The 22,355-nt window shown below is 41.1% G+C and overlaps 1 protein-coding gene across 1 annotated transcript in view; it reads left to right on the top strand.

Moving 5' to 3' along the window:
* The window catches only part of PLCB1 (phospholipase C beta 1), a 398,958-nt gene that overhangs the window by 243,274 nt on the left and 133,329 nt on the right, over window positions 1-22,355 (top strand). The window contains exons 5-9 of the mRNA XM_081998073.1: window positions 5,608-5,687; window positions 9,412-9,465; window positions 10,532-10,607; window positions 16,305-16,405; window positions 17,836-18,002. Of these exons, the coding sequence (XP_081854199.1) occupies window positions 5,608-5,687; window positions 9,412-9,465; window positions 10,532-10,607; window positions 16,305-16,405; window positions 17,836-18,002 (478 nt within the window). The remainder of the gene's footprint in view (window positions 1-5,607; window positions 5,688-9,411; window positions 9,466-10,531; window positions 10,608-16,304; window positions 16,406-17,835; window positions 18,003-22,355) is intronic.

The raw sequence follows: 22,355 nt of genomic DNA, 5'->3' as shown, positions 1-22,355 counted from the left end.
CAATTTCTGCTGTTTCTTTGATATGGAAGAGTAGACACAAAATGAGTTTGTGGTGGTCCATGGACTGCTGAGTGGGAAGTGCTGTCTTCAGATTTGAAAACGCACAGCTATACTCTGCAGGGGTGGTTAAGAAATCTTCACACTGCAAAAGTGAAAGTGATTGAAAAGCTCTTCAGGAGAAAAAAAAAGCTTATGATGGAAAATGAAAAGGTATACTAAAGCTTTACCAGCAAAAATTGTTAGCCCTTACCGAGGAAGAGGGAAAATCACCTAAATCAGAAGCATGTGTCCTCCTTTTTCGCTTTCCTGTCTAGCCAGCAATCAGTGAACCATAATCTATTTCCTAAAACAGTGCAGAAATTGGTATTTAAGGGCCGTTTTCTGTTTGATAATGGAACCTTAAAATACAGTAGATAAAATCATGTTTTGGAGAAGCTTGACTGCTCTAAATCCTGAGTAACTCCTACAATCTGAGTAACTGAGGATCTAAGCCTTCCTTGTTATTTGCAGATGCAGTAGACCAAATAATTTCATATTTTATTAGTCAGGCACTGTGGCCTGGGGTGGAATTTTCCAAGTAATGCAGATTAGCTGTGCTTGCTTTGAAATCATGCTAAATATCCTGATAGTTTCAATGAGAACAGAGTTTGATCACTGTTGAATGCATCTAAAAACTCTTCCTTGTTAACATGTTTTCCAACTTTATATGAGCCAGTCCACAGAATCTGGTTCTTATCTCCAGGACCCATGTAGTGACTCATAAGTCATTATAAATAAGCACATCAGGCACAAATCATCTCTTCAGGGAGCTCTGAGAAAGCATGTAAATACAAGAAGTTTTCAACATCACACATGCAATTCTTGACCCTTCCTCTCACTGACGTTCCAGGGAAAGCCAAGTGCCAATGAAACCCCCCGCCCCCGATCTTTCCCTTTTCAATGCATGGATATTTTTTGGATTAACTCTTTGTTTGCAATACCTTATTTTTCAAGTTGTGTGACAAGTATTGATCAGAGAAAGGCAAAGTAAACCATAGTGGTCTTAGTGAGGCAGTTAAAATTATTCAATTATGGGGTTTTCTTCCTTTGCAGAAGACTTCCTATTCTGTTACAAACTCTGTTCATCACATCCACTGGCCAAGTTGTGGGAAAATTACGCGAATCTGATCCTTGGGCTATTCACCTTGCGTTGGGCTATTCAGCTTGCTTTAAGTGAACTAAATACAGAGCTAGAAATGATGATGTAGTCGTGATGTACTGTTTCCTTCAGGAGAAGGTAACTAGTATTTAAAGTACGTTAGTGATGAGCTGAAGGGTGCTGAGCAGATGGTTTGTTCAAAGAATGCAGCTTGAAATTCATTAAGTAATGGTCTAAAAGGCAGATTGCTAGACACATCATGATGGTGAAGAGAAGTAGCACTGATACAGCGCTTGCTTATTTTCAAACGGGTGTGTCTGTCTTGGGATAGGATATGTAAGCATCCACAAACAGCACTGCAGAAGGCAGGATAAAGTAAGTAGTTTATTCTCAAACCCTATTCTGAGCGAGTGCTCTTTTTCTCTTTTCCCAACATGCAGTACAACCTGTGAACCTCTGTGTCTCCTCTACATTATTTCATTCTCTTCCCAAATCCAGTAACTTCAAAAGTGAACACCCCATCTTTCCCATCTCTTTCTGCTCGCTCTCTTTTGTACCTCTTAGGCCAACTCTGTTCTCACTACGCTAGTCCATCCTGGCCATACAGACCCCTATCCAGAGCCCAAGGAATTCTGCGTCTCCTTAGTTTGATGAGCTTCGGATCAGATCCATCACTAAGAGCTGATGAATTCCTCCATAAGTAAAATGATGTAGTCAGAGAAGATTCACAAGTTGTGCTATACTATGCTTTCCAGCATATGTCTTTATTTTTCCAGCTTCTTAGGCATATTTAAGAGTTTGATCAGTATAATAAAATGGTAAAACAAATGATATAAATTCATGTCCATTTGATACAATTTTTTAAAATAAAATTCATAAGCATGCCAAAAGTGTAGAATTTCAGCAGCTTGCTTTGTTAACCTCCCACCAAAAACAAATATGTGAGAAACATTGCCTTCACACGTAGTCAGTTCTGATTTGAAGGAAGTGTTTTCAAGAACATGTGCTGTCTTTTCTTACGAAAAAAATCTCATCTCTCCTGTTGAGATAAATGTCTTGCGGTATGTATACTGATGCATGTAACAGAGGAGAGAAATTACTTCACTGAGCAACAGATTTCCAAATGAACTGCTGCTTATACGCTACCTGCCAAAGCACAGAACAGCTAAATAATTTGTTAGTAAAGTTCACAGGAATGATATAAATATGAATTAGTGTAACAGGATGTAGCCAAGAGGAGATCGAGTTCAGGGAGCTCTTATCGTGATGGATGTGACTTGCTTGGAGTTGAATGTCGGAAAGCTGGGTTCTTCTGCTACCAAACGGGATCAGAGGCTTCCAGTCTGCAAACAGTTTGTTGGCACTAGTACAGTCCTATTTCAAAATACCCAGATTTATATTTTCCTTTTGTATTGCATCTGTACAGGAGTCTGCAGCTACTGCGGTGATTCAGAAGCTGTTATAACCTTTCCTCTGTAGGCTGTTTTCTTTCTACACATAACAGCTTTCTACCCCACGGAGCGCTCTCACCGAGCGCTGCCTTCTGGAATCACTGCTGCTGGTAAAGACGGCTGCAGAGTGTACCATGCACAGAGTTAGGGGATGGGCTTTGTGCTGTACCATGCAGCAAAACCAAGGAAACGGAGCCATTTGGTAGCTAAAGCAGCGAGACACATCTTGGCTCACAGCTTGATGCAAGCCCATCAAAGTCAGTCCAAAGCATCTCCTTTATTTCTTCGGGTCTGTGCTCAGGACTGTTGTTTCCCCTCCTGCTGAGAGTTCAGACCAGTGACTGGAAAGATGATGTGATCCTTGGCATCTTTTCTGATCTTGGTTTTTTGGCTGCAGCTCTGCGTTGGCTGGAATGAAGACCCTAAAATCAGAGAGTCAATGAGCAAGTATTGCTTGTGATATCTTGAGTTGGCACCTGCATCGTTAGAAAGGGCTCAGGCTGCAGGTAGCCTTTAGAATATTTGGCAAGAGTGATGTGATCGCTTTGACGAGCCAAGAAGAGCTAGCAAAGGAACGTGGCAAGGCTGTTTATATAAATAATGCTTGTGACAGGCACGTAATAACTGAGTTCCCGTTACATTCCTGGCAACAAGCACTCAGACAAAGAGAAGGAAGAGCTGGGGTGTGGGATACTCCTGAAGTGCCCTGCTTCTGTTTTTTACAAAATACTTCAGTTTTAAGCCCAGCAGAACCAGTGAGATCAAAACAAAGTCTGTCAAGAGCTGTTAAAATCCAACATATTTTCAATTTCTAAATAATATTTTATGTTGCCATTAATCTTTGCAGCCATTAATGTCACAAGGAGAAGTTTTAACTGCTATAATTAGTGCCTAAACAAAGCAGTGTTTACAAGATGAGCCTATTTTGAGCCTGGAAAAATGATTTGCCAAGAAGACGAAAAAAAATGCTGCACTTAATATGCTTTCTGTTCCAAGAGTCACAGCAAAGCAGCGGTGTTGCTAACAAACCCAACTTCTTCTTTTGTTCTTTCTCACACCCCTGTTTTTTAAAAATTAGACCTAAGAAGAAAATACAAGGAGAAAAAAAACAAAACAAAAAAAAGAAGTGGTCACGAGAGGTGGAGGGGAGGATTATCTCGGCAACAGTGGTTCGCCTCCAGAACAACGAGACTGTGTCTGAGGGAGGAAGGTTTCTCTGCCAGAAGGACCAGTCCTGAGGAGATGTGTTGTCTCGGCTGCTTAGGGCTGAGGTTGTAAATGGGCTGGACTTAAGGATCTGGTAGCTGAAGGATATCAAAGGCCCTTACAACAGTAGGCATATAGGTAGCCTTATCTCTCCCTTATTGGGAGCAGCTGTGTGAGACCAGTTTCAGGAGCAAGATCTCATAACTTTAGGGAACAAATCTTAGCGCATGAAAAAGGTAGAAAAAAATTATACCTTCTGAACCGCACAAATTGATCACCTAGTCACACGGAAACTTGAGGCTTTCTAGCTAAAACAAGCTCGTAAGCTCCTAAGTGACGTAGCAACATTTGTTTCATTGGAAATCAATGATACTTTTCATCATTATCAATTTTTGTCAGAATGAAATCACCTTTTTTAAAAAAAAAAAATTATTTTTTCCTTCAAGAAAAAGAAGAACCAAGGAGAGGGAATACCTCCAAAGACTATGCATCTGGGAGGGTGTGTGGTGATGGGAATTTTGGATCTGGGCTGATATGAAAGGAAACCCAATTTTAGTTTCAAAGAACACTCTGAAGTCTTCATCAAATTTAAAAAAAAAAAAACGCACTGTTTGCAAAGGCATTGTTTATTTTAATTTCATTATTTTAAAGGGGTGAAACAAAACCAATCCAAAGCCACAGTTGTGATTAGAAAGGATTGCAATTAAAGATTGTAAATGAGCATCAAGTTGGGAAGGAAAAAGGCACTGAAGTTGTCGATGAAAAGAGACCCACAAGGGACGAGAGCGACAGGATGAGCATGAAGAGTCTAAACTTAAGATTGTAATCATGGATCAGACTTCTGGGAACCCGGGAAAGGACGGGGACCTAAGCGAAGGACTTCAGTAACACGTGTAGAAATGAGGAAAAGTCAGTCAGGAAAATAAAGGGAGGAAAAGTGAGGGAGAGCCATGGGAAGAGCGGTGCCTGCAGGCAGAGACAGGAGGTTTCCCATGAGCAGCTGGAGGACACTTCTTCCCTACGTCAGGGTAGCAAGAAAGGAAAATAATTTAGGAGGGAGAGGACCACACTGTAAGCACGTACGGTAGAGGGAAGAGGAACTTTTTTGTTTGGAGTTGCATCTTTTTCCTGGTTACTGGTTTGGGTTTTTTAGGCGTGTTTCTTTGTTGGCTGGTAAGATCTTGATAGTCAGTACTTACAGTTCTTAGTTCGGTATCCACCATAAAAGATAAGGCATGATATTTGTTGTCTGAATCACTTCATGATCTGCGGCGAGAGTGATGCGGAGGGTCTCACAACGAACTCTTACAAGAGGGGATGTTGGAGCAAGAGACTTAATTATGGTATGGTGTGCATCCCAACCTGTCGGGTCTGTCTGTCTTTCAGAGGGCTTTAAGACCATTTCATCTTGATTTTACGAGAATTAAGAGACTCCTTTTTTAATCCTTAGTGTGTCAACCAGAACAGTGTCCAACACATGAGAAAAATTATTTTTCTGGGGCATTTATTTTGCATCTCCCACAAACTTGAATGTGCTTTGCATCAGACGTTTATCCATATGCTTCTTATTTTTCTTTCCTAATGTATTGGAATAAGGTATCTTTTTCTAAAAAAAAAAAAAAAAAAAATTGTAACAGTCTTCAGCATAAGAAAATCAGGTCTCTCAGATGAGGAAGGAAGCTGTAATAGGAAAAATGATGTTCAGACTTTAATTAGGCACTTTTTACTAACGATATAATTTTCGAAAATATTTTGCATTGTGTAAGAAAACATCTAAACTAAGCCTCATTTAATCAAATTTTCTCTCTATAGGAATGGTCAGATGAAGTGTTCAGTTTGGCAACAAATTTGTTGGCACAGAACATGTCAAGGGATGCTTTCCTGGAAAAAGCGTAAGTGGCCATCGTGTTTAATGCTGTGGGTGTTGCTCTTTTCTCAGCGTCATTTTCCTCTTTTCTTGTTAGTCACATTGTCATCTATTGTTTCTGCTTTGATGAGTTGTCACTTTTGTAAACACAGGCTGTCCTTTCTCATGGTTTTAAAAAGCCTGTTATCTAAACGTCATTTAAACAGAAATCTTGTTAGGGTTCTTCTCGCAAACTACCAAGTTGTAGCAAAAAACCAGAATGAAGTGCCATCTTCCCCTTGTATACCAAAATAGTAGCTTTGGCTGTAGTCCGCAGCTCTCCATTTTAAATGAAGGAATATTCTGGACTGACTTGCTTCTGGTTTATTTTCCTTTTTTTCTGTTAATGATCAAAAAAATGAGAAATGCAAGAAGTCTATTTTCCTTAGCCTAATTTCTCTCATTTTCACGCGATTCAGAGGGAAGCTGTGAATTCGTTCATCTAGGTTGCTTTGCATAGCATGCAGATTCTGGGTTGTTTTCAGTAAAGTACAAAAGCTATTTATGAGAATGTTTGGGGTGTAAAAACACACCTCCGAAAGGAAAGAGAACTAAACCTGAGATCAGCGATTCTCAACTGGATGATAAGTGCACATGCTGAGGGAGTTTTGTAAGTGATAGCATTGAGAACAGCATGGCAAAGCCTACCAGATAATGATGGTAATGAACCGGGGTACTTACTGGCCTTTTGGGGTTCTGAAAGAGAAGCTATACTCTCCCCAGCCTACAAGTTGGCTGGTTAAATTCAGCTCTGTGTCACCTCCAAAGACTTTTTAATTTCTGCTCACAGACTGAGGCTTGGTCCCGCTAAATACCAAGCTGGGGCTTGGGTTCCTAAAACTTGCCTCCATCCAAGAAGCAATTTAACCCACCTGGAGTTTCTAAGACTGTGCATGCCTAATTCATTAGATGCACCCATATTTAATCAGAAGGTTTCCAACTCCTTAACTTTAATCCCACATACATATTCATAAGTGCCTGTTCTGGGAGCTGGGGGAGGCTGTGTGTTTCCTTCTCATGTTGTTCGTTGTGGTGCAGCTGAAGTCTACAGAAATTCTTGAAGAAACTTTGAAGGTTGAACATTGCAGGAACTACAGCTTTGTGTCTGATAAAACTGTGTTGGGACAGCAATGATATATTAAGCAAACAAAATCCCAAACGGATGGAAACGTTTAACATTTCCTTTTGGCTCCACATGTTGACGGTGGAGGAAGCACGCTGCTAACCTGAGCAGACCCAGGTGTGACAGCAAGAGCAGAGATGACTTCCTTTAGCTCCGCAGGTTGTAAGTGACTTAGGGAGTGATGTGGTAATACTACTTCCATGCCCCTTACCGCTCAAATCCCCAGGTGGCCAGTGGACTTTGCTGACAGGTCTGTAATGGGGAGCATTGTGGCTGTACCTAATGGATGCTTTCATACCAGGTTCACAGGAGGAACATGTTATCACACAGTATAGTAGAGCCAGTCTACTTGGGAGCCATTTTTTGGTGGTTGTTCCAGCAATATTAAATAAAGATGAAGTCACTGGACACATTGCGTAGATTCAGTAGCAGGCAAGCTCTGCACAGATGCCAAATCAGAGTCACTTAAGAACTCTTTGACTTTGAAGATTAAAATTATTTCCCTGTTATAATTACTGTACTAAGGAAAGGGTTGGTTGCAGTCCAGTCAGAACCCTTTTGTTGAAATAGAATAGCAAATTGCATTAGAGCAGAATTAGAAAAGTTGTTTTCTTTGTGGCATTCAGTCCCTTGCAGAGTTGGAAGTGCAATACCAAACAGCTTGAGCAGCTCTCCTGTGATTCAGTCAGATGGGGTTAATTTGGGAGGAGGGGTGGTTAATAAAAACTGTCATTTTGGTTATAAAGTGCTCATTCCTCTGTTGTAACCGTGCAGTGTATTTTTGTGTCGGGGTGCAAAAATGGACGCAGGAGTACATTACTACTGAAATACTGACCCGTGCAGTATTGAGCAAAGGGTCACTCTGCTGTGGAAACCTTGGGTCAGCGTTACATCCAGCTTTTGTCGTCCTTGGAGTCAGCACTGCATTACTGAAATGAGTCCGTTCGGCTGCTGCCAACAGGATTATCTCCTAACAGGCTTTTTACCAGGAATAATATGCTTGGTTTTCTTACATGGGTCGATAATGGCTGCAGGGGAAACAATAGTGTCCCTCCTGTAACAAAGAATTTGGGAGGAAAAAAGGTGGCAAGTACTGGTGGGGGTTGACTGTTCTTCAGACACACATTTTTTATTTGCTTTAACTGAAGTTCAGCATTTTTTTTCCCCCCATTTTCTTTTATTTCCAGCTGTCTTGGCTGTACAGAAAAACATTAAATGTGACCAGAATGTACTCAAATGTTTTAAAAAATAGAAGGCGAAATAAAAGAAACGTTTTTTACTAACCACTTTGATTTTTTCTTTTTAATCTAGTTCAGTGCTGGGAGATGGGACCGAGGGGACAATATTTTTATTTGGTGACACAGTAGCACAAGAGATTGCAGTTTCCAGATGATGCATATGAGGTGACAAGGATTTGTGAAAATGTTCCTATCCTAGTTAGGGATATTAGCACGTACTTTGTTTTTGAAGCGGTTGCTAATGGCATTTTTGGTTGGGAAGAAAAGAAAAGCTTATTAGAACCATGCAGTTTCTTTTTCTTTTGGTAGGCCAGTGGGTAAATTAAAAAAGTTCGTGTTTTTTGGTTTGTGTTTTTGTTTTGTTTTAACAACAACAAAAAAATTCCTCTGAAATATTTAAGTATTGCCACATTTTTCACCAGATCATATTACTGCAAAACTCATGAATAGTTTTAATTATATTCAAGTGGAAGAGATGAAGCACTCAAAAAGCAGCTCTTTGCAGGCTGCTGCTGGTAAGCATTATGCTGGTAACCAGTAGTCCTCGCACACCAGGAGGATCATCAGATAGCAGCTGTAGGCCCAACAGCTTCTCGTTAACTCTACTAGATGACTCCTGTTTCAGTAGGTTTTGAATCAGTATGTTGAAAGATTTGGACAAAGAAAGATACGTCCTCATCCTGCTGCCTTAATGAGCATGTGAGAGAAGTCACAGGTCCTGAGATATCGAGGTGCCCTAAATACTCAGTTCAAAAACTGGATAATTGCCTGCCTGTAGATGGTTTCAGCATGTAATTTTTATATTGCTTCATGCTGGAAATGTCTTGGGCTTGCCCAGGGCTGCTAAATATACTGACACTCTTGCTGGTGTAGAGACACTTCGGTTCATTTGACTTCCTTCCAGCTGAGGAGTGAACACGTTTAGGGTCAAATGAAGAAACCTTCACAGGGCTTAGGGAGGCAGGGATGTTGGTGTGCAATATCCAGGGCCAATTTCAGTCCCTGGAAGAGGAAGAGTATAGCCACCTTTCCAGGCAACTTGTGTAGCTTGTGTGCCACAATTCAGTCTGCTGGTAGACTGGCAGGCAGTCTGGGGGATGATAAACTTGTGCACTAATGATATTTGCAATGTCCTGTTGCAAGACAGATGGTATTTGACACTACAGGAGTGTTACTGTTGATGGAAAAGGTATTTACTTATTAATGATATCCCAACAGGTTTTCATATTGGGCAAAAGAGCTGAGTGGAACTTGCCACATGATCAGAGCAGTAGCATTGAGCTATTAAGTTGGTGGAGAGGTAGTTGAAAATGCTGTAAAAATAAACCAGGATGCTTTTCTCTCCACAGTTACACAAAACTTAAGCTGCAGGTGACTCCAGAAGGGCGCATTCCACTGAAGAAGTAAGTTCTGTTCTCCTTCCTTACCATGTAGTCTCCTCTGACTTTTGAATGTGAATATAAGTTTAGGATGAATATGGGACCCCTGTGTCTAGAATAATAGTTTTATCCTCTATTTATAACGTGTATTGCAGGAAACAGTGGCCAGGATGTCTCTGCTCAAATACCCTTTGGGCATAGATTGCCCTTGTGATCTTGAGACATTTAGCTTTTCTGCCTTTGTTCCACTTGTGTAAAATAAAATATAAAAAAACCCCAAGTTTCTTTACCTCGGAGACATGTTGTGTGGATAATCGTATTCAAATTGCATGTCGCTGGCGTAATGTGAGGAGAGCAGTGGTAACTTTCTCAAATAACTATCTGGTGTAATAGGGGCTTGTGTGGGGTCGAGTTAAACCCATTGTGGGCACTATTAAGCTCAGTTGTGTTACTGAGCAGCCAAAAAATGGAAATAAATATCTAAAGCTGTGATAGATATCTTTTATTGCGTGCGGGGGGAAAAGGCTGAGGTAACGCCTTAATGCCGCCTTTGCTTCAGTCTTTAATAGTAAGGCCAATTCTCTGGGTATCCAGCCCCCTGAGCTGGAAGACAGGGACGGGGAGCAGAATGAAGTCCCCATAACCTGCAGGGAAATGGTTAGTGACCTGCTACACCAATGAGACACACGCGCCTGTAGCGAGGTGGGTGTTGGTCTCTTCTCCCAAGTAACAGCGATAGAACAGGAGAAACGGCCTCAAGTTTTGCACCAGGGGAGATTTAGATTGGATGTTAGGAAAAGCTTCTTCACCGAAAGGGTTGTCAAGCGCTGAAATAGGCTGCCCAGGGGAGTGGTTGAGTCACCACCCCTGGAGGTATTTAAAAGACATATAGACATGGCCTAGGGACATGGTTTAGTGGTAGACTTGGCCGTGCTAGGTTAACAGTTGGACTTGATGATCTTAAAAGTCTTTTCCGACCTAAATGATTCTGCGATTCTATGACTAGGAAGTGATATTCAGTCTTTAAGGCACAGGGGCCATCAAGGTGTGTCTTCAAGCTAATTCCCTCTGGTTTCTCTTCATTTTGCAGCATATACCGCTTGTTTTCCGCTGACAGAAAGCGAGTAGAGACTGCATTAGAAGCTTGTAATCTTCCATCTTCCAGGGTAAGCATCTGAATTTATTCCTTGCTTTTACGAAGTGTTGCTTGTATTCAGTGGTGTTTACTCTCTGCTGAGTTGAGGACAATTTGTTCAAGGCTGATCATGCTGTGCTGGCTTTGCTTCTGGATGGGTCCTCAGCAGCAAGTCTGTCTTTCCCACACAGAAGTTCCTGATACCCATTTGCAAATCTGAGTTCCTTTGATGTGAAATTATGTAGGGACCCGGAGTGCCTGGAAGAAATGCAAATGTATTAAAGGAAGGAGCAGGGGGTTGTGTGACCTGTCCTAGAAAAATCCTGTGAGAGTATTTTAAAAATCAATGACTGTTGCACAATTTGCAAGGCATGATTTCAGAGCAGTGTTAGCTCAAGATGTAGCTAATGGTGTAATCTGTTTCCTTCTAAAAAAAAAAAAAAAACCACCAAAAAAAAAACTATAGCTTGAGTTAAGTGACAGTTAAACTTACTGTAGTTTATCTAAAAGGTGCATGGAGTAAATGTTGAAATGCTACAGTGTCAAAGCTGTTAATGCTGCGGGGATGCATTGTATTAGCATTATAGCAGCCGTTGCATGCTGCTAATCCAGTAGCTCTCCTCAACCCAGAACATTTGCAGGATGGTACCTGACCCTCAAGAAGGTTTTTTTCAAGAGGAATGAGCTCAAGCAGGTGATTCTAGTTAACAATGGAGTGGAGATGTCCTTAGGCTTTCCTCCCAGATGGAGATTCTCTTCCAGGAAGCTTCTTGCAGGATAATTCCTACGTTTGGAGGTCCAAAAGGTGGGGCAGAACCAATCTGCAGAAGAGGAGAGCCTGTATCTCCTAATCCCTTGCTCTTGTAGAAAACTCTGTGCTGTCATGTTTGGTCAGCCTTTGCTTCCCCAATGGTTTCTTAATAGATCCAGTTCCTATGGCTCTAGAAGAACAATGGAGCAAGATCTTCACAAGCCAAACTTCAGATACCTCTTACCAATGATACCTTTCTTCATAGGCTTGGGAGCTTAATTCCTTGGAAATTCCAAGGAATGTCTGTAAAGTTAGATATAAATAGTATAACAATCTTAGCTGAAGTAAGGTTGTGAGGTTTTCATTTAGTTGTTAGCAAACAAGGTAAGATGTGCAAAAAGTCACTGAAGCATTGCTTTTTAAATCAGTTGATTTATTACTTCTTTTTACTATGTATCTCTCAAAAAAAATCTAAACATCACTGGAGTCCTTGAAAGAAACTGCAACCTTTTTCTGCTATTTATTTAAGTAAATAGTTACATACACATTGCTGGATACTTGTTGCTGGGATACCATCTTGAAAATTATTCATAGTATAAAGTAGAGCCTTTCTTTGGTTGGGACAAAAGAGAAATATGCTTCATGCAACAAAGAAAACTGTTGATCGTCTTGGAAAAAATATTTTAGAAGCTAAGTGCTTAAGAAATATGAAACTCTGAATCTCATAGAGGTAATAGAGCAGAAAACTCAGTTCTTCAACTACAGCTCTTTTCCTTTGTGTTTCTGTTTATTTGAACAAGTAAAATTTTTAACTTCAATTTTCAGCTTTTCTGCCCCATTGTGCTACAGGACAAATGGTGTTCCCGTAAAGCCTTGGAGAGCACTGGACTCCCAGCAGTGTGCAAGACATGAATATCAGGGAATCTTCCTCAGTGAAACCACAATAAATTATTCAAAGAATTCATGAAAGTCTCTCATAGACGTTAACAGCTTAGGCTTTTTGGGTGTTTTTTGTTATTCATGCCTCATGAAGATATCTGTAAGGGTCTTCTCCAAGTCTCATAGAAAAAACATAACTTCTCATTGCTTAGGAAGATACAAGGCTCGTTTGCCATGAGTTTCACTTGATCTTTTGCTGTACCTCTCAGAACCTGTGCATGACCCTAAAACACAAAATGAAATTCACAGTAACAGGTAAGAGGATCCCAAGTCAATCTTAGGATCAATCAATCATTCATCACTCTCTTCCTGATTCATAGCTTCAAAGTTGGGGCAGTCCCTCATCTGTCTTACACAGTGACCTCAGCAGTGACAGGGCAGCCTGAGCTATGCTGCCAGGTTATAGTATCACTGCATGGACTTGTCTGTGACAGTACATACTTCAGCAACCACTAACCCTGCTCTTTAGCAAATTCACTCTGTGTGTGTGCTTCACAGTAGACCTCGTGGGACAACATGTAGGCACTGTAGTATATAGTGCGAGAGGAGGCAGAGTTCTCATTGCCTGGATAATTGCCTTCATCCTGCTGTAGAAGAATAGCATGAGAGAGGCTCCCCAGAGTGCTGAAAATAAACTCTTTATTTCATATTTAGGGACCTTTATAAGGGATGCATTCTCTGCAGTGCTGAGCACTCCAGCCCTGATTTGGCTGAGCAGTTGAGCATGACTGCAGTGGGATGACCCATGGACTTCAATTCAAGTACATTTTCAAAGCGTGGATTTATTTATTTATGTATTTCTGGGTCGAATCTGGAATATGTAGAGTGTTGCAGGACCAAACCCTGTGTGAGCTGATTTTTGGTAGCATTTGTCATCCAGCAGATCTGAAAGCAGAGCAATGTTTAAATAAATGTTTAAATGAAGTTTTAAAATGTGCCAATGAGTTTTTGAGTTTGGCATCTGATTCCCCTATGATTTTTTAAAAACCTTGGCTACTTTTGGAGAAGGGGGGTTGCTTTTTGTTATCATTGGGTGTTTTTGTTTGTTTTGGTTTTAGTCAAAGGTGCCTTAAATAGAATTTGAAGAGCTTTATTTTAGTTGCCTGTTTGGCTGTGAAGACCGGTTTCTGCCTTCCAGTTAATGTAGAGGTTCACAATGAAGCACCAGTGAGCTTGACTGTTAGCTCAAAATAAAACAACCAGCTATTGAGTCCTGTCTGTGCAAATAATCTGAATTAGGTGTTGTGCTGCCGAATACATTAGAGACTGTATACAGAGGTTATAAACGCAGGCAGGTTACCAGACAAATCATAAATCAACAGTGCTTAAAATGAGTAGAGCGTCTTAATCACAGAATAAAACTGAATGCCAATATTGAGCAAAGCTGGAAATGGGAGATGCTCCCATGTGGTACAGAAAGTTTGTGATTTGTTCATCGGTCTCAAAAAAGAGATTAGCGCATAAGGTATGTGGGTGGTTCCGCTGAAATGTGGACAGCTCAAACCGGGCTGAGGAAAGGGGCAGTATATTTTAATCACTTTCAGCAGGTTTTTGGAATCCAAATAAAGTTGGCTGAGGTTGTGCCTGGGGTGGTGCATGCTTGCAGCAAGGCTTTGATCTCCCATCCAGATCTGTGTTTTGTAGCCCACCAATGACGTTACCAGTAGGAAATAGTTATTAAAAGGTTCTGTACTTAGGCCTGAAGACTTGTGTTTGCTATCCTCTTTGCAGACAGGTGTTTGTAGATACCCGTTGGGAAACAGGTATATATATTTTCTTCATTGTAACCTAGTGGCAAATAAAAGCCTGGATCTCGGGTTATCGGAAAAGACCCACGTTCTGTTCAGTGCTGAGTACCTTCAAATCCCCTATATTAGGTCAACGGGAGTCTGTAATTTTGTGGTAATTACAGAATCGACATCTAAAATGCCCTTAGGATAAGTGCTGGCTAAGGAGCAGCAGCCTACTGAGTAGGGATCGTAGGTACGGGGAACAGAGAGCGGGGTGCTGGCTATAACAAGAAAATTCACAAGCTTTAGGAATCCTGGCCTTTAGGAAAACATAAGTATCAGCAGCCCTACTCTCAACTGAAAGCACCACAGCTCAGATTTATCGAAGTGTAGTAGGTGCAGTTTCACACATAGTTCTGTGTCACCGATGGCTGTCGCCGAAAGGAGCTTTTCCCATCCTCCAACTTCAGGTTACAAACTTCTCCATCCACCCTTGCGCTGGATTTAGCAGCTGCGCTGTGGGCAAGTTCCCTGGCTCAGCGAGCTGATCCCACGGTGGAGTGCACGGTGCTGTTTTGGCCAGGTGAGTTTCGAACCAGTTCACCCTGCAGCCACTTGCACAGTCTGCCAAAAAAAAAAAAAAAAAAGGAAGGCAGAAGGGCCTGAGAGCTGGTGACCTCGGATCGTTGAAGCCTGGAGACGGATGCTCTGCCCGAGCGTGAGCTGGATCAGGTTCAGTCCATGCTTGCGGACAGAAACACTGAACAATGGTCACAGTACAAAAGCCTCTCAGAGGGCCTCTGCGGGTTTCGTAGATGAAAGGAGATATAAAGTGATGCCCGTGGTATGCATTTACTTATTTTAACCTAAAGCAGGAAAAATATGGAAAAGTTTCCTTCCGCCTACCAAAGACTTGAATTGATGCTTCCGATTCCCTTGGCAACGGCGTTAAACAGGCGGAATAAATAAAAACAATGATTTCCTCTCTCAGCAGTTTGCTTCTGAGACGACCAGGTTCAACGGCATTTAAAAGCAAATGGCTTTGTGTCCGAGTTACAGTTTTCCTTCTCCGCTTCATCACATTCAGGCATTATTTTGGAGCTGTGGAAATGTATCACACGGGCCCATGGTGCTCCTGAAGACTACAGGTCATAGCTTTTGATAAAGATAGCTTGCATGGAAGAAACTAAAAAATTAGATTTTCAGTATTTGTATTTTGTGTTTTTTTGCATTTTCCTTTTTCTTGTTCCTTTATAAAGTTTCCTCTGCACAAAATACAAGCTTCTGTGCTATTTTTGTTTCTTGGAGCACATCGCTACTGTTCTGTGCTGAAAAAAGCTTTTCACCTTCCTTGGGGTCCTCACTTCTTCCCAGCCCCGCTAAAGAAGCAGCCCTTGCTCTCTTCTGCAAAAACTGTGGAGCGTGAAGGCAGCACGTGTGAGTGGGAGGACAGCTCTTGAGCTTCATGCAAAGAACTGTTTTCCTTATCCAGTCCAGTAATTCCCTCCAGTTAAAAAAAAAATGATTTTTTTTTTTTTTTTTTTAAAAGCCAGCATATAATAGGAATGATGAAAGTATCATCTAGAAGCAGGATTAAATGTAAAGTGTTCTAAATGTTAGAAAATGTGAGGAAAAATATGCTGGTGTCTCTTCTATAGAAGAGTATTTTTATCAATTTCTGTGAAAGAAATCTGATTGCCAGATGTGTTACACCGAGTGTTTAGGACAAAGCTGTATGGAAAACTCTTGCCCCAGAATCACGGTATGTTGAACATGTGTCTTTAGGAAGGAAAAGGAAACATTTCTGTTGCTGTCAGAGAACAAGTGTATTAATAATGACTCGGTGACCCGATTCATTCCCCCGTTCTTTGAAAGCTTCGGAAAGATGCGTGACGTGCTCATCCTCTGTGACGCTGCCATTTTGCTCGGTGAAGCACGTGGACTCAGCACCCCTGGTCAGCCACCCCGCTGGGAGCCAGCCCAGAGGCTTCACTGGGATTGATGTACCTATTTATGCTACAGATAATGTGGTTAGATGGAGCGGTGTCTTTCCTTTCTTCTTCACAGGTGCTCAGAGAAAGAGGTAACTTTGCCTTATGGAAACCAAGATGATGAAAGTATTTATATTTTTTTTAAAGATGTACTCTTTAAGCTGCTCTGTTATCCAGGGGAATTCATTATTCTGCGAAATCCAGGCTCCTCTAGGTTGCAGGAAGCAAATCCAAAGTGCAATAGTGAGTGATCTGTTTACAAAGAGCATACAAAAGTGCTGTATTTGTTCTTTCACTAATTTTTCCCCATTTTGCAGAATGATTCAATCCCTCAAGATGACTTCACGCCAGACGTGTACAGGGTATTCTTAAACAACCTCTGCCCCCGGCCTGAGATCGACCACATCTTTTCTGAGTTGTAAGAAAAGACGCTTGTTTATTTATTTACTTATTTATTTATTTCCCCCCGTCACTGATTTTTCTGGGCTGGGCCTGGCAAAGTAGGTTATTTAGACAGCATGCAGTAATTGCCAAAAACAGATTTCAGTGTTGAGCAGGGCTGTTATTTAACCTCGGATCAGGGGTTCCTTCTCTCCCAAGCTTTTGCATCCATTTCTAATGGCCAGAGGTTTAAAGTAATCTGCTCCTAGAGGAGCAGAACTGCCAGGTCTTGTTTTTCTGTATGGATTAGGATACCTTAGGCTCCCATGAAAGTAAAGGAAGGAGAGTAATAAGCAATGCCAGCGTGCAGTAGGCGTGAGAATATGTATAATAGTCCCCAAAAGCTTAATTAGGAGTTGCAAAAAATGCAGTAACTTCTAGGATTTGTGCATCATGAATTCACACCATGAAATGAAATTAGCAGCCAGCTGCAAGTGATTTCATACATTCAGGTACAAGCTATATAACTCGTGTTGCTTCTACCCCTTGCAGCAAGTCGTTGTACTTCCCAGCTTCAGCAGAGCCTCATCAATGGAGTCAGAACATGAAGCAATATGAAAGCCAAGTAATTTCCAAAACACATCCCAAGACCACCAAAGCAATTAGTGAACGTATCTTTGCAACATGGGTGTGCTCACGTACTCCTTCTGTGCTTATTTTCTCTAAGGTGGAGGTTTCAGAGGAACTCAGCCTTGACCTAGTTTGCTTCCATTGAACCCAGGGGTAGACTTTCCATGGCTTTCTCGCAGAGCAGAAGTAGGCCAGTCCCGAGTGCTGTAGACAACCCTAAGCACGTCACCTGGCTTGGAGGCTTCCTGGATCTCCATCTGGGTACAAATTGTACCTAAACTCTGCTCCTTTTACTCACTCTCTAAATAGGCATCTTTTCGCTTGCTTTGCAGAGTGCCTAGCATTTTTTAGCAGGTTCATAAAAAAACCCCAAAAAACAACCAAGCAAATACTGGAATAATGAAGTCAAGGCTGCTGTTATTCAGCAGTAAAACCAAATAGTTGGGGCAGGAATGCCAGCAGTGTTTGTGGCAAGCTCAGGACTGAATTCCACATCGTTTTCTCTTTTACTTTTTTAATTGCTTAGTTCCAGGAATTCAGAGGAATGAAAAGCTTTTAACATTGCTCTAAGTCTTCCCATTGATGTCAGTAATGCTGAACACTTAAAAAAAAAATCTTACTCCTAGATGTTTGATGAAGAATATTTGTCATTCCATGCTGGCAAAGTAAATTAGTCCGGATACAAAGTGGGACAATGTTTTTGTTATACAATAGTTTGAATCTTGTTTTGGTTTTCTTGGGAAATTACGGACCGTTGAAGATCTCAAGGAAATTTATTCCTTTTGTGGGTTTTTTGTGTATTTTAATAGCTTTGCTGTTGCTTTAATTTTTCTCTAGTGGTGCCAAAAGCAAGCCATACCTTACTGTTGATCAGATGACGGAATTTATAAATTTGAAGCAACGTGATCCACGATTAAATGAAATCCTTTATCCACCATTAAAACAAGAACAAGTTCAACAACTGATTGAGAAGTATGAACCCAACAGTAACCTAGCAAAGAAAGGTCAGTGGTTTTTACATTCTCACTGTGTTCGGTTTCTGATTTGAAACAATGACTCAGTTATCCTACAGTGCATGCTAATGCAAAATTTGGTTCAGAATCAAATTGCATTTCCAGCTCTCTCCTTTTGGATCGTACAAGCCTGTGAGACATCATGTGGTTCATTCTTAAATGTATTTGGTTGGGCTCAGTTTAGGAAGGATGGGGCTGGTTTCAGTATTCAGTTTTCAGTATGTGTAATTGATAGTTTAGAACAGTTGCTTTGGTATGCAAACTTCAGCAGAAAACTTACTATCACAATGACTATTTACCGGCATCTGAAATGTAAAATTTAAAGAAACAATTGGTAGCATTGAAACTAAAATGATGATAATTCTGTCATTTAATAATAGTAATAAGTCCAGCCCTCTGCTTTCTGATGAGGTGGTACACAAAGTAAGATGTGAGAGTAGCTGAGTGCGTTTCGTGCTATAATCACAGAAAATTCCCTTTAGGAAATCTCAAGTGCTGTCAGGGCTTAACTGGGCATTTCGCCAAAACCAGCGAGAGAACTTCTGCTCAAATCTCTGCAGATTTTTGCTACCAACACAAGTCTTAAAATAGCATAGAATTTGTGTTTGCATCCTGTTTTATTCCAATCCACATATCCTAATGATTACCCCAGCTTTTAATGTGTTTATAACTTAGAAATTTTAGGGGCATGGGAATATCCTGAAAAACAGATCTGATAACGAAAAAATTGTTACGGTTCTGAGATTTTGGATCCAGAGGAAACAAACAGACATCTTTCCCAAAAGTCTAGAGGTTAACTGAAGACACTCCCACCCGCTCCCTCGAAGCCTTCTGACCTAGATGCCTTCCTGGAGGAAACCTGTGGCTCTCGATGCCACGATCAACATTGTCTCAAGGCAAAACACTTGTAAATTTTCTCATAAGGCTTCTTATTTTTCTAGTACAATCAAATTTAGTGTTTCCAGAGGTTTTCATGGAGGGTTAAATCCTGTTTCTTCGCCATGCTTATGCAAACTGTATTTTGACGTTAGTGGGCATACTAGCATGAGTAGATGAAAACACACTGTGACCTCCTCTCTTATCTGTTCAAATATTAGAATATTGCTCTGTGCTTACCTGATTTCACATCAGCGACAGGAAAGTTGAATACCTAAAAGATCATTCTTATTACGCAAATATTGGCACTTCATATAAACCAAGTAAAGGATTTATTAGAAGGAGGTGTGCTAGCGTGCTAGCAGAACACCAAGTCAAAATGAAGTCACCTTCTGACTAGTGATAAGGAGGAGGCATGAAACAAACCTCAGAAAGAAGGGTGTTGTGATGGTGTTTGCTGGTGCCCTCCAAGTAGGGTTTGTGGGAGACCTCCAGCTTACTCTAATTGACGTCGGTGCACACATTTGCTTCAGGCATTTGCTCTTACATAGGTGCCTCTCTTCCTGGGTATGACTTAAATTGCTCTTACACAATCAATTCTCACAGAAAATGCTGAGTTTAAGGAGGGAAAGGCAGGTCATAGAGAGTTAATTGCTTTTGAGGTTGTTCCCTTCCCCCCCCAAACTTCTGTGCGGAGGTCCAGCAAACCCTGACAGCGCTGGCACAACTTGCAGGCCACCTCTGTGCTGCCGACACCGCCTCTTACAGCACCCTGTCTGGCCGCTGAGCCGCAGCAACCGGCACATGCTGCTAACCATGCTCCAGTGCCCATCCCCAGCTTACTGCGTTACGGTTGCAGGAATTGTATTCAGGAAAGTGGCTAATCAGGGAACGACATGGGGACACAGTATTTTCTGTACTTCTGCTCCGAGTTGGGAATGCAACTGATAGTATACTAAATGAAGTGTAGGTGTGCGCTCAATCCTACACTCGCAGAATAACCGCAAACAAATGCTGCATGTCTGTAAAATGTCACCAAGATATAACAGTGCATATTCAAAATAACGATTTAACCTTTTAATATGGTGTTTTGTAAAAGGGATTGTCATTCAGGCTTTCTGCTGTTGGCAAGGACTGAATTCATGGGCTGAATGGCAGGGATGGCAGACCGAAGTGACGCGCTTCGGTGACACTTTCCCTGGCACTGAAACTATACTCACCTGGGCCACTGAGCAGAGGTGTTATTTTCAGTAGACCTTGTGGGTGTTCAAGCCACAATTAGATGAGGTGGTTGTACAGCCATGAACTTGCTGGGCTGAACTTGCCACCTCTGCTGCTCAGATATTCTGCTGCATCTCTTGGGGGGCATTGCTTACGCCCCCTTGTTTGCCAGCGCCAAAGTCAGCTGAGAAGTAGGGATGGAAGTAGGATGTTTGGAATGGCCCCGGTGCTGTCAGTAAGAGCAGGCAGAAGCCTTAGGGCACGCAGACCAGCAGCTAAAATAGGTAAGAAGGTAGCAGAAGTCTTCATCCAGCACGGTCCTCAAAGAAAACAGGCCCAACAGCTCCGTGAAGAGAGGTGGGCTTAGGCTCATTGGCCACATGGTCCTTTAAGCTCCTGCATTTCAAAGTGAGCTGGAAGAGGTCCCAGCTAAACAGCTCCTCAGGATTAATGGGGTACACCAACAAACAGAAGAGGGTACACCAAAAAACAGAAGAGCATACACCAAAAACCAGAAGAGCAGCAGAGAAAAGAGAGGAATAATGTAACAAGGCACGTGAGGCAGAGGTAATGATGTGAGAGAATTACACGATAAACAGCAGGATGGGAAACAGAGTTACAGGTGGCCTAAGGATGACTTCATTGCTGTTGTACCAGAGCAATGCAATTAAATAATTGGAGTTTTGGAGCAGTTTTGCAGAGTTTTGGTTCAAGAAGCAAGCCCGAAGATCTGACAACGTGGTATATGTATTTGTTCCTTCTTGGCAATTAAAAGATACTCCTTTGAAGTATATCACAGATACGGGTCCAGAACAGAAGAAAATGCCATAAAGAAATTTAAAAGTTGTGATTAACTGCTTCTTTTGAGTAATGAGTGATTTGAAGTACTTCGTGGTGGTAGAGACTTTAAAGGCTTGTTTGCAAGAATTAGGTGATATAAATTGCCAGCCTTCATGCCAGTTAAATCACTTTCCTCAGGTTGTTCTGGTGTTTGAACATTTGCAGCTGCTCAGTGTGTGCGTGTTTGTATGCACATGCCTGCACACAGGTACATTGTTTTGTTTCCATAAGTTTCCATCTTCTTTCTTTATTATAACATCAGGTTGCAGAGAGGTTAGGGACAAACATACACATAAATGGTGACGGTTTGTTCACTTTCATGTTCGCTTCTGTAGCATTTCTGTATTTCTATATTAAACAATCTATCTGATGTCCAGGTGTCCTACTGAAATAAAGGGATTCATGTTCAGCATCCTCATGAAATAAGCCAAGCTCTTCTGTTTCATTCAAACTTTAAAGCCTGCACAGTCCTTGTTTAAACTGCCAGAGAAAATGATTTTTACAAAAGCCTGAGACAAAGTTCGTGCCAAATGTCCTTATTTTTCAGGTATTCTGTAAGGGCACAAAGCCTACATTTCTAATCATCTTGCACAAAGTTAGATGAAGTATATATTGGTTTGTTTTTTTTTTTCCTGTGCGTAGTAGCACGTGTCAAGATGCAAACTTAAACTGAATACTTGCAACTCACAAGGAGTAAAAGCATTTATGCTGTGGGAGTAAGATTTCATGTTTGCAACAGGCAGAATGTCCTGGCCTTGATGTAGTAGATCACTTAAGCATATGCTTAACTTTATGGGTGGTGTGGGAAGAGAGGATAGTTATATAAAAATCCCTTATGCTCCATTTCCTTGAGCATCATATTAATTATCTATTGAAGCTCAATTCCCATGATTACCTATTTCCCAACGTTGTTGAAGTGAAATTTCTTAGCAAATAAAATTTTATGCATTGAAAAGTTCTTTTAAATAGAACTAGGGATTTTTCCTTGAAAACTCAAATCCAAATTCATAAAAGAGAAAGTATGTGCTTTTGTACAGCAGCTGACTCCTTGCTCCTACTACCCTCTTTGGACAGTTCTAGACTTTCACTCATCTGATGCTTTTATCTTCTTCTAATTTCCCATCTAACTGTATTCATGATCTGTGCACATCTACCTTACAACAATATTCTCTTTTAACTTAATTATTTTTCTCTCATAGCTAATTAAATGAATTTCTAAAGAATGGTGGTACCGTCTCTCAACTTTCACAGCACTAGTCAAATGCTTTTGACATCTCATAATTCTCCATTCCTCTGATTGCCATTATAGCTCTTTTTCTGTACCCGTTACAGCTAAATTACAGTGTTTTGAACACAGTAGGCAAGAACGGTACATAATATTTTACATTTTTACAACATGGTCCTTCA

This window comes from Phaethon aethereus, assembly GCF_964289735.1.
Source record: "Phaethon aethereus genome assembly, chromosome: 3".
In the NCBI taxonomy this organism is placed as follows: domain Eukaryota; kingdom Metazoa; phylum Chordata; class Aves; order Phaethontiformes; family Phaethontidae; genus Phaethon; species Phaethon aethereus.
This window is presented reverse-complemented; position numbering and strand designations above follow the sequence as displayed.